The sequence below is a fragment of the Callithrix jacchus genome, chromosome 7, assembly GCF_049354715.1.
Source record: "Callithrix jacchus isolate 240 chromosome 7, calJac240_pri, whole genome shotgun sequence".
In the NCBI taxonomy this organism is placed as follows: Eukaryota; Metazoa; Chordata; class Mammalia; order Primates; family Cebidae; genus Callithrix; species Callithrix jacchus.
In genome coordinates, this window is record NC_133508.1 from 88,273,076 (window position 1) to 88,286,010 (window position 12,935).

The 12,935-nt window shown below is 39.6% G+C and overlaps 1 protein-coding gene across 37 annotated transcripts in view; it reads right to left on the minus strand.

The window, feature by feature from the left end:
- EPS15 (epidermal growth factor receptor pathway substrate 15) overlaps nt 1-12,935 on the minus strand; it is a 185,398-nt gene that overhangs the window by 39,302 nt on the left and 133,161 nt on the right. For all 37 annotated transcript variants that reach the window (XR_013520058.1, XR_013520057.1, XR_013520055.1 and 34 more), the window contains one exon: nt 3,082-3,148. Coding sequence is in view for 31 of the 37 variants with exons in the window: in XM_078331704.1 (XP_078187830.1) it covers nt 3,082-3,148 (67 nt within the window). In the remaining 6 variants the exon portion in view is untranslated. The remainder of the gene's footprint in view (nt 1-3,081; nt 3,149-12,935) is intronic.

The following is a 12,935-nucleotide window of genomic DNA, read 5'->3' on the forward strand; positions in this document are numbered from 1 at the left end:
GATGAGAAGGAAACAGATAAGAGAAAAATAAAGTAATTTATATAATAAGATGGAAAGTAATAAGTTATAATGAAAGAAGAAAAGCAGAGAATAGTAATGTGGGAGCGCTGAGCTGGGTAGTGGTACTTTTAAATGTTAGCTAGAGCAGCCAGTATAAGCTTCACTGAGAAGGTGACATCTGAATTAAGATTTGTCAGAAGTATCAAGAGATTATCATGTGAACATATGGAGAAGGATCATCCCAGGAAGAGGGATCAGCTAGTGAAAAAGGCCAAAGAACATGGGACTATTGTTTGAGCAGCAGCAAGACCAGTGTGGCTGGAGCAGAGTGAGTAATGGGAATAATTATGAGTTATCATTAGAAAAGTACAGGCCACCATAAGGCTTTTAGTGGATGTAATTTGAAGGAAGAGTCAATAAGATATCCTGATAGATTAGAGATAGAGGAAGAGCAAAAGAAGAACCAAAGATGATTTTAGATCTGGACAACATTAAAGATGAACTATGAACTAAGATATGGGAGGTGCCAAGAAAAGCAGGTTTAGGAAGGAAAAATAGCTGCTTTGTGTTAGATTTATGTGTTAGATATATCTATCAGATATTCAAGTGGAGATGTCAAATAAATAATTGGAAAAATGAGCCTGGAGCTCAGGAAAGAGATGTGACCAGAGATAAAGATCAGCTTAATGATAGCATTTGAAGCCACAAAACCAGATGCGTTCCCCCAAGGGAGTACAGATAAAGAAGAAAAGAGGTCCAAAGACTAAGACTTGGGACAACACAATATTAAGAGGTTGAGAAAAAGAGGAAATATCAGCAAAGGAGTTTGAGAAAGAATAACCAGAGAGGCAGGTAGAAAACCAGAGACCTCATTTGAATTGGGTACATTTAATACTACTACTTTAACCTTCTGAAAACAGTTTCATCTCTCCATGCCTGAATTTTTTTTGTCTGTACAGTAAACATAACACTAATTACCTAATGTAGTTGTTGTGAGAATTAAATGGGACCAAATAGAGAAAAAGGATTAGCATGCTGACTGCTGGAACTCTGCAAGTGTTCAATAAATGGTAGCCATTATTATTACAACTAATGATAAATCTTAGCCCCCTCCTAAGCTACTATAGTCATTTATTCTATCTCTTTAGAGGAAATAAATTAGGAACTAGAATTTAAGCAGAAGATCAACAGAGGTATTAGAAACCTTTCATGTAACACCATGTAACTTGGCTATTCCTCTATCTTCCAAAAATAGAAAAATAGCTCTTGCAAAAATGTGTTAGTTTTTCCTTGAATATGCCTTATATGTTCTGCCTCCATTCCTTGTTCACATTGTTCTTTTTGCTTCACATACTCTCTTTCCATATTTACCTGCTAAAATACTAGCCCATGCTTTCAAGGAATACCACAAAAGCCACATTCCACTTTGGTACCATTAATGATTTATCCTTAATGTGATCTCCCTTTCCTTTAAATCTTTGCTCGTTTAATTAACTCTTATGGCACTTACCATTTCCTTGGTGTGGGCAATTATAAATGTATTAACCTTTCATTTTATTAGGTTATCCTTTCTAATTCTATAATACCCCTAGCAATACAATCAGTTTAATAATGAGGGTATAAAAAGAGCACATGTACTTTAAAAATATGTAATTTAACCACTGTTAATACAACAGGCCTTTTAGATGTCTCATTTGCTCTCATTCTAAGTTTTTGTTTAAATCAATATCCAGCCTACATTAAATCTTACTTTCTATGTATCTCCTTTTTATATTCCTCATTCTTGCTACTATGTTGGGAGTTAATTTCCAATCTGAAAACAATGTACTCTGCTAAATCTCATCTTGTTACAATTTGTTCACTGTAAGAAACTAAATCTGCAGAAGCTTTTTTTTCTTTTCTTTTCTTTTCTTTTTTTTTTGAGACAGAGTCTCACTCTTGCTCGGGCTGGAGTGCAGTGGCACAATCTCGGCTCACTGCAACCTCCACCTCCTGGGTTCAAGCAATTCTCCTCCCTCAGCCTCCCAAGTAGCTGGGATTATAGGCATCCACCACCATGCAAAGCTAATTTTTATATTTTTAGTAGAGATGGGGTCTCGCTATGTTGATCAGGCTGGTCTTGAACTCCTGATCAAGTGATCCACCTGCCTTGGCCTCTCAAAATGTTGGGATTACAGGAGTGAGCCACCATGCCAGCCTCCTGTAAAGGCATTTCTACTATTCTTTTTCTATGTTCATAATCCCTAATTAGTCATAATTAATAAATTTGTATACTGAACAACTCAACCTGGAAAAATAAAGTGATATATTTTCAGCATATTAGAGTATTTACACATTTGAGTTTATTTTCCTCTAATTTCCTGCTCTCCCAAACAACAGCTAGTCTGTTTTATCTGTTTTGTTTTCAAATGAACAGTGGAAAAGCAGAGTTACTTTTTTGAAGAAGCTTTTTGATATTGTCAGACCTAACATTGAATCGTGGCTTTACCTGGTTCAAATCTTTTAAACTGTATGATCTTGATGAACATTGCTTAATGTTTTGGCCCTCAGTTTTTTTAATGCTTAAAATGAGATTACTATTTTAAAAGGTTATTAAAATAATAAATAAAAAATTAGAAACCCTAAATGAAGGATGAGGACTGGATGCCAAAATAACATTTAGCTTTTCTCTGTATTATTAACAGAACCTACTTGTATTTGTAAAGTAATTTTCATTTTCTATACGAAGCCACTAATCTTTTAATTTAGATCAAGATGCATAACAGCCAATGCTGACTTTGAAGCTGCCAAGCAACAGAGCATTTTATAAAGCAAAACATGTTTATTGGTTTTACTGATACTGGGTAGAGAACATATTCTAGTATAATATTCAACATGAACAATAAATAAAATAATAAGAGATAAAAGTAGAAAGTGATACACAAATGCTTTTTATTATTGGTAAATTACAATTGGATATAATTATGCAATAATTTCAAAGCCATAAATAATTGGACAAATATATTTAGAGACAAAGAAAAAGAATCTTAAAGAAAAGAATAATGTTTTATGTTCAATGAAATTGATAAATTATTTATTTACCTGAATCACTTTCTTCAACAACTGTTCCACCAGGAGCAAAAGGATCATTCTGCTTCAATGTTTCTACCTAAACAAAGTATACAAAGCCATGAATGAGAGAGCCAACACTTCATAGCTGAAACCTCATCACTACTCCAAAGAATGTATTCTTTACAATTCTAAATTAATTGAGGAATATAGACATTAGGAACAAAGGTTTCCCCATAGTGATCTGCAATCTTACTAAATGGAAATAATACAGATTATTTTCTAATCTTCTTTAACTGTGAAATATAACATCCATTCAGCAAAGCACATGACATAGATTTTTGGTTTAACAAGTATCAAGTCAACACTAGTCATCTCCCAGGAAACTGCCAATATCTCAGAAGTTTTCATGTGCCCCTCTATACTCACAGTTCTGACTTTGATGATATTCATTTATTTTCTTCTTCATAATCTTGCTAGTTGTACAGATATATACTGTTTTAACTTTTTACTTACTTTACTTTTTTGGAGACAGGGTCTTGCTCCGTCACCCCAGCTGGAATGCTGTGGTATGATCACAGCTCACTGTAACCTCAAACTCCTGGGCTGAAGCAATCCTCCTGCCTCTCTCCTGCCTTAGCCTCCCAAATAGCTGGGACTACAGGTGTATGCCACCACACCTGGGTAATTTTTGTTACTATTTGTAGAATAGGGTCTTGCTATTTTTCCCTCAAACTCCTGATCTCAAGAAATCCTCCCATGTTGGCCTCCCAGTGAACTGTGATTTTAGGTGAGAGCCACCACTAACCTTTTATCTCAGAATAATTTAGATTTACGTAAGAGTTGTAGATTGGGCGGGGTGGCTCCCAGAACTCTGGGAGGCTGAGGTGGATGGATCATGAGGTCAGATCAAGACCATCCTGGCTAACATGGTGAAACCCTGCCTCTATTAAAAATACAAAAAATTGGCCAAGCATGGTAGCATGTGCCTGTAGTCCCAGCTACTTGCGAGGCTGAGACAGGAGAATTGCTTGAACCAGGGAGGTGGAGGCTGCAGTGAACTGAGATCATGCCACTGCACTCCAGCCTGGGCGACAGAGAGAGACTCTGTCTTTAAAAAAAAAAAAAAAAAAGGGAGGCCGAGGCGGGTGGATCACAAGGTCAAGAGATTGAGACCATCCTGGTCAACATGGTGAAACGCCGTCTCTACTAAAAATACAAAAAAAATTAGCTGGGCATGGTGGCGTGTGCTTGTAATCCCAGCTACTCAATAGGCTGAGGCAGGAGAATTGTCTGATCCCAGAAGGCAGAGGTTGCGGTGAGCCGAGATTGCACCATTGCACTCCAGCACTCCAGCCTGGGTAACAAGAGCGAAACTCTGTCTCAAAAAAAAAGAGAGAGAGAGAAGAAGAAGGAGGAGGGAGGGAAAAGGAGGAGAGAGGGGGAGAGGGAGGGGGAGGGGGGAGGAGGGGGAGAAAAGAGTTATAAAGATAATACAGAGAGAGAAGATGGCGCTGTAGGACCAACTCAGGATTGCAGCTCCCAGTGAAACCGCAGATGATGAGTGCACACCGCATTTCCAGACAGATCTTTATTGCCCACAGACCAGGAGATTCACAGGTATAGAAGCCGCACGGGCCGCCAGCGTGGCTGTTTGGGCTGGCACGGCTGTTTGGGCTGGGGCCGGAGCGCAGCGGCACTCTGTACAAAATTTACTGGTTTGGTTGCCCTGTTAAACCGGCAATTGGAGATTTCAGAAGGCAGATTAGCACATTCATCTGATTAAAAGGGACTTAAACAGAAAGCCAGGCCAGGAGATTCCTGGGCAGCAACATGGTTCCAGCCAGCACAGAGGGTCACTGCATGGGAAATCACACAGATCCCAGCGCCCTTTCAGCAGGTGACTGGAACACCTGGGAGAGTTAACCGTTCAACTTTAAAAAAAAAAAAAAAAAGGCTCTAAGGCAGGGAGCCACCTCCACAAAAACAAACAAAACAGCGATTGGAAATGCTCGGGGTTGAGAGTTTCACGGCAAGCACAGCTGAACCCAGGGTGGTGCAGCTCAGAGGGGGAGGGGCGTCTGCCATTATTGAGGCACTCGACCCCTATGGAGGTACACTGCCATTGCTGACACAGCCTCCTGTTGCTGAGGCAACCCGCTGTTGCCGAGGCAACCCACCATAATAGAGAGAGTCTGCGACTACAGAGGCAGGCCATTATCACCACGGCAGCTCTAACCACACCCATATAAACAGGAATACAGGGAATTACACATGGCAGCAGAGCAGAGCCCACAGCAGCAGGTTGGAGCCCATGGCAGCAGGGCAGAGCCCAGGGCAACAGGGCGGAGCCCACGGCAGCTCAGCATAACCACTACAGGCAGGCAGTGATTAGACTGCCTCCTTGATGGGCAGGACAGTGCAACGGATACTCATAAATAAAGCCCTAACTCCCTGGGACAAAGCACCAGAGGAAAAAAAAGGAGCTTTATGAGTTCTGCTGCAGCAGACTTAAACGTACCTGCCTAGTAGCCCTGAATGAACAACGGGGCTCACCGCTCAGCACTTGAGCTCCTATAAAGTACAGACTGCCTCCTCAAGTATAAAGTACAGACAGTCTCCTCAAGCAGCTCCCTGACCCCCGCATATCCAAAGAGTCACCTCACAAAGGACTGATCAGACTGACATTTGGTGGGCATCATTCTGGGACAAAGATAGCAGAAGAAGAAACGGGTAGCAACCCTCACGGTTCCACAGCTGCTACAGGTGTACCCCAGGCAAGCAGGGCCTGGAGTGGACCTCAGTAGTCCTACAGCAGAGGGGCCAGACTGTTAGAAGGAAAACTAAGAAACAGAAATACTCCATCATCAACAATCTGGATGTCCACTCAGAGACCCAATCAGAAAATCAGCAACTACTCAGACGACAGGTGGATAAATCCACAAAGATGGGAAGAAACCAGCAGAAAAAGGAGAAAAACACCCGAAACCAGAACACCTCACCTCCTACAAGGGACCACAACTCCTCACCAGCAAGGGAGCAAAGCTGGATGGAGAATGAGTGTGATAAAATGATGGAATTAGATTCAGAACGTGGGTAATGAGAAACTGCCGTGAGCTAAAAGAACATGCTCTAACTCAATGCAAAGAAACTAAGAACCTTGAAAAAAGATTTGAGGAAATGATAACAAGAATGGACAACCTAGAGAGAAATATGAGTGAATTGAAGGAGCTGAAAAACACAACAAGAGAACTTCGCGAAGCATGCATAAGTTTCAACAGCCGAATTGACCAAGCAGAATAAAGGATATCAGAGGTTGAAGATCAACTCAATGAAATAAAACAAGAAGGCAAGATTAGAGAAAAAAGCACAAAAAGGAATGAACAGTGTCTCCAAGAAATGTGGGACTATGTGAAGAGACCTAATCTACGTTTGATAGGTGCACCTGAATGTGACGAAGAGAATGAATCTAAGCTGGAAAATACTCTTCAGGATATTCTCCAGGAAAATTTCCCCAACCTAGCAAGGCAGGCCAATATTCAAGTCCAGGAAATACAAGAACACCACAAAGATATTCCACAAGAAGAGCAACCCCAAGGCACGTAATCGTCAGATTCACCAGGGTTGAAATGAAGGAGAAAATGCTAAGGGCAGCCAGAGAAAGGTCGGGTCACCCACAAAGGGAAGCCCATCAGACTCACAGCGGATCTCTCGGCAGAAACCCTACAAGCCAGAAGAGAGTGGGGGCCAATATTCAACATCTTTAAAGAAAAGAACTTGCAACCCAGAATTTCATATCCAGCCAAACTGAGCTTCAGAAGTGAAGGAAAAATAAAATCCTTTACGAACAAGCAAGTACTCAGAGATTTTGTCACCACCAGGCCTGCTTTACAAGAGCTCCTGAAAGAGGCACTACACACAGAAAGGAACAACCAGTACCAGTCATTCCAAAAACATACCAAATGCTAAAGAGCATCAACAAAATGAAGAATCTGCATCAACTAATGGGCAAAACAGCCAGCTAGCATCAAAATGGCAGTATCAAATTCACACATAACAATATTAACCCTAAATGTAAATGGGCTAAATGCACCAATCAAAAGACACAGACTGGCAAATTGGATAAAAAGCCAAAACCCGTTGGTGTGCTGTATCCAGGAAACCCAACTCACATGCAAGGATACACAAAGGCTCAAAATAAAGGAATGGAGGAAGATTTACCAAGCAAATGGAGAGCAAAAAGAAGCAGGAGTTGCAATTCTCGGCTCTGATAAAATAGACTTTAAAGCAACAAAGATCAAAAGAGACAAAGGACATTACATAATAGTGAAAGGATCGATAAAAGAAGAGCTAACGATCCTAAATATATACGGACCCAATACAGGAGCACCCAGAAACATAAGGCAAGTTCTTAATGACTTACAAAGAGACTTAGACTGCCACGCAATAATAGTGGGAGACTTTAACACTCCACTGTCAATATTAGACAGATCAACCAGACAGAAAATTAACAAGGATATCCAGGACTTGAACTCAGACCTGGAGCAAGCAAACCTGATAGACATTTACAGAACTCTCCACCCCAAATCCACAGAATATACATTCTTCTCAGCACCACATCACACCTACTCTAAAACTGACCACATAATTGGAAGTAAATCACTCCTCAGCAAATGCAAAACAACTGAAATCATAACAAACAGTCTCTCAGACCACAGTGCAATCAAGTTAGAACTCAGAATTCAGAAACTAACTCAGAACCACACAGCTTCATGGAAACTGAACAACTGGCTCTTAAATGTTGACTGGATAAACAATGAAATGAAGGCAGAAATAAAGAAGTTCTTCGAAACCAATGAGAACGAAGACACAACATGCCAGAATCTCTGGGACACATTTAAAGCAGTCTCTAGAGGGAAATATATAGCTATAAGTGCCCACATGAGAAGAGTGGAGAGATACAAAATTGACACACTAACCTCAAAACTGAAAGAGCTGCAGGAGCAAGATCAAAAAAACTCAAAAGCTAGCAGAAGACAAGAAATAACTAAGATCAGAGCAGAACTGAAGGAGATACAGACACGAAAAACCCTTCAAAAAAAGCAATAAATCCAAGAGCTGGTTTTTTTGAAAAGATCAACAAAATAGAGAGACTACTAGCCAGATTAATGAAAAAGAAAAGAGAGAATAACCAAATAGATGCAATAAAAAACGATAAAGGGGGAATCACCAGATTCCACAGAAATTCAAACTATCATCATAGAATATTACAAACAACTCTATGCACATAAACTAATAAACCTGGAAGAAACGGATAAATTCCTGGACATTTGTGTCCTCTCAAGCCTAAACCAGAAGGAAGCTGAAACTATGAACAGACCAATAACAAGGTCTGAAGTCGAGGCAGCAATTAAGAGCCTACCACACAAAAAAAAGCCCAGGTCCAGATGGGTTCACAGCCGAATTCTACCAGACACACAAAGAAGAACTGTTACCATTCCCTCTGAAACTATTCCAAATAATCCAAAAAGAGGGAATCCTTCCCAAATCATTTTATGAGACCAACATCATCCTGATACCAAAACCCGGCAGAGACTCAACAAGAAAAGAAAACTTCAGGCCAATACCCATGATGAACATAGATGCAAAAAAATCTTCAATCAAATACTGGCAAGCCAATTGCAACAGCACATCAAAAAGCTTATCCACCATGATCAAGTAGGATTCATCCCGGGGATGCAAGGCTGGTTCAACATACGCAAGTCTATACACGTAATTCACCACATAAACAGAACCAAAAACAAAAACCACATGATTATCTCAATTGATGCAGAGAAGGCCTTTGACAAAATTCAACAGCCCTTTATGCTAAAAACCCTCAATAAACTCGGTATTGATGGAACATATCTCAAAATAATAAAAGCTATTTACGACAAACCAACAGCCAATATCATACTCACTGGGCAAAAACTGAAAGCATTCCCTTTGAAATCTGGCACTAGACAAGGATGCCCTCTCTCACCACTTCTATTCAATATAGTATTGGAAGTTCTAGCCAGAGCAATCAGGCAAGAAAAAGAAATAAAGGGTATTCAAATAGGAAAGGAGGAAGCCAAATTGTCTCTATTTGCAGACGACATGATAGTATATCTAGAAGACCACATCGTCTCAGCCCAAAAACTCCTGAACCTGATAAGCAACTTTAGCAAAGTCTCAGGATACAAAATCAATGTGCAAAACTCACAAGCATTCCTATACACCAATAACAGACTTAAAGAGAACCAAATCAAGAACAAACTGCCATTCACAATTGCTACAAAGAGAATAAAATACCTAGAAATACAACTAACAAGGAATGTAAGGGACCTCTTTGAGGAGAACTACAAACCACTGCTCAATGAAATAAGACAAGACACTAGCAGATGGAGAAACATTCCATGTTCATGATTAGGAAGAATCAATGTTGTGAAAATGGCCATACTGCCCAAAGTAATTTACAGACTCAATGCTATCCCCATCAAGCTACCATTGACTTTCTTCACAGAACTGGAAGAAACCACCTTGAACTTCATATGGAACCAAAAGAGAGCCCGCATAGCCAAGTCAATTCTAAATAAAAACAACACAGCAGAAGGCATCACACTGCCAGACTTCAAACTATACTACAAGGCTACAGTAATCAAAACACCATGGTACTGGTACCAAAACAGAGATATAGATCAATGGAACAAAACAGAGGCATCAGAGGTAACACAACATATCTACAACCATACAATCTTGGATAAACCTGACAAAAACAAGCAAGGGGAAAAGGATTCCCTGTTTAACAAACAGTGTTGGGAAAACTGGCTAGCCATGTGCAGAAAGTAGAAACTGGACCCCTTCCTGACACCTTACACTAAAATTAACTCCAGATGGATTAAAGACTTAAACATAAGACCTGGCACCATAAAAACCCTAGAAGGAAATCTAGGCAAAACCATTCAGGTCATAGGAGTAGGCAAGGACTTCATGACCAAAACACCAAAAGCATTGGCAACAAAAGCCGAAATAGACAAATGGGACCTAATCAAACTCCACAGCTTCTGCATGGCAAAAGAAACAGTCACTAGAGTGAATCGGCAACCAACAGAATGGGAAAACATTTTTGCAGTTTACCCATCTGACAAAGGGCTGATATCCAGAATTTACAAAGAACTAAAACGGATTTACAAGAAAAAAACAAACAAGCCCATTCAAAAGTGGCCAAAGGATATGAACAGACACTTTACAAAAGAAGACATATATGAGGCCAACAAACATATGAAAAAATGCTCATCATCATTGGTCATTAGAGAAATGCAAATCAAAACTATATAGAGATACCATCTCACGCCAGTTAGAATGGCGATCATTAAAAAATCTGGAGACAACAGATGCTGGAGAGGATGTGGAGAAATAGGAACACTTTTACACTGTTGGTGGGAGTGTAAATTAGTTCAACCATTGTGGAAGACAGTGTGGCGATTCCTCAAGGACCTAGAAATAGAAATTCCATTTGACCCAGCAATCCCATTACTGGGTATATATCCAAAGGATTATAAATTGTTCTACTATAAGGACACATGCACACGAATGTTCATTGCAGCACAGTTTACAACAGCAAAGACCTGGAATCAACCCAAATGCCCATCAATGATAGACTGAACAGGTAAAATATGGCACATATACACCATGGAATACTATGCAGCCGTCAGAAACGATGCATTCATGTCCTTTGTAGGGACATGAATGAACCTGGAGAACATCATTCTCAGCTAACTGACACAAGAACTGAAAATGAAATACTGCATATTCTCACTCATAGGCGGGTGTTGAAGAATGAGAACAAATGGACACAGGGAGGGGAGCACTACACACTGGGGTCTGTTGGGGGGAATAGGGGAGGGAGAGCAGGGGGTGGGGAGTTGGGGAGCGAGAGCATGGAGAGAAATGCCAGATACAGGTGAAGGGGAGGAAGGCAGCAAATCACACTGCCATGTGTGTACCTATGCAACTATCTTGCATGTTCTTCACATATACCCCAAAACCTAAAATGCAATTAAAAAAAAAATTACAAGCTGCAAGCAAGGACAATATTCCTTTAGAAAACTCTAAAGAAAAAGTCAGGGCCGGCGTGGTGGCTCACGCCTATAATCCCAGCACTTTGGGAGGCCGAGGTGAGAGGATCACAAGGTCAGGAGTTCATGACCAGCCTGGCCAACATTGAAACCCGTTTCTGCTGAAAATACAAAAATTAGCCAGGTGTGGTGTCACATGACCGTAGTCCTAGCTATTTGCCAGGCTGAGGCAGGCGAATCACTTGAATCTGGAAGTTTCAAGAGGGTTGCAGTAAGCTGAGACCACACCATGACACTCCAGCCTTGGTGACAGAGTGAGACTGCGCCTCAAAAAAAGAAAAGAAAAAGTCAGTAAAACAAATGGTAGAAAAATCTCATTGGGAGAGGACAAGAGGAATGTATTCATTTTTAAATTCCTGATTTAGCTTTCTTGCTCTTTAAATGATAGAGAATGAGAGGCTAGAATAAGAAGGTGAGAGGAGAATAATTCCAGTGGCAGCAATTTTAGAAGAATTTGGCAAATGGGTCCACAATGTAAACTAAGTGCTACAGGAAAACGGAGTATCCAGTAGCCCATGGAAACCACAAATATTCAGTTACTAAGGTGATCTGTCCAGTTTTCATTCAATGGAAAACACCAGTTCTTAGCCAAGCAGCTCTTTACTGAATACAAAAAAGAAGCAACATTCAATAATATAAACCTAGTATCTTTAAAACAATCAATTACTTTTACAAGGAAATATTCTTAATTTGAGAGTACTAGAAGACAAATTTTATTGCTTCAAACGCCTCTCAATTAACTGGTCCTTTACAGGTTCAGATGACCTACAGACATGAAACTGCCGTCTCAAAACAAAGTCTAAAAATACAAATTAAGAAGCAAAGCTAAAAACCTGCAAAACCATTCCCAATTATTGAAATTGGGTAATGAATATATGGAAGCTTGTTAAAAATATTCATTATTCTCTTCTGAGCATCTGTAAACATCCACAACATGAAGATTTTTTTTTAAGCCCCCAGATAAAAAAGCACTTAGCTATAGGACCTTAAACATGTTAAATTTTCTACATCACAGTGTCCTTATTTTAAAAATAGGGATATCAAAACCTACTTTGCAAGGGTGATATGAAGATTAGAAACAATGAATGTAAAGCATACAGAATTACCTGGAGCAGGCATGTGATTATTAAACAATCATTGTTGTAGGTATGTACATTCTCAAGAGACCTTAACATTTAGTGCGAATTTGTACTTTATAGAATTAACATTCCAGATGTGTCTATGAAATAACATAAATGATTTTATTTTTCTAAAGTTCCTTTTAAAGCAATTTTCATTATTGCAATAATACACCAAACATTTCAAAAAAACTTTATGTAAGGTTGGCTTATAAATTCCCATCATTTTTAGTATCCTCAATAGGATAAGATTTAGTCTCCTGAAAGATGAACATCAGTTTACCTGTTCAGTTAATTCCAGTTAATTCCAGTGGGTGATCAAACTATGAAATACCAGTATGAACCAAAAACTAAATGAAACTAAAATTCTTTTTTGTTTTAAGACTAGCCAAGTGCAGTAGTGAGAAGGAGGAAAAGAATGGAACAAGGAGTTCAATCTGTAATTGACTGTGAACAATCGAGATAACACTACATTCGGACCAGCCAAGACTAAAATTCTTACATGGCCCATAAGAAGTAATCTAACTGAGGATTCTTTCATCACTATGTATTTCAAGAAACTTGCTTAGAACACTTATTATCCATTTAACTTAGCAGTTTTTAATTCTCC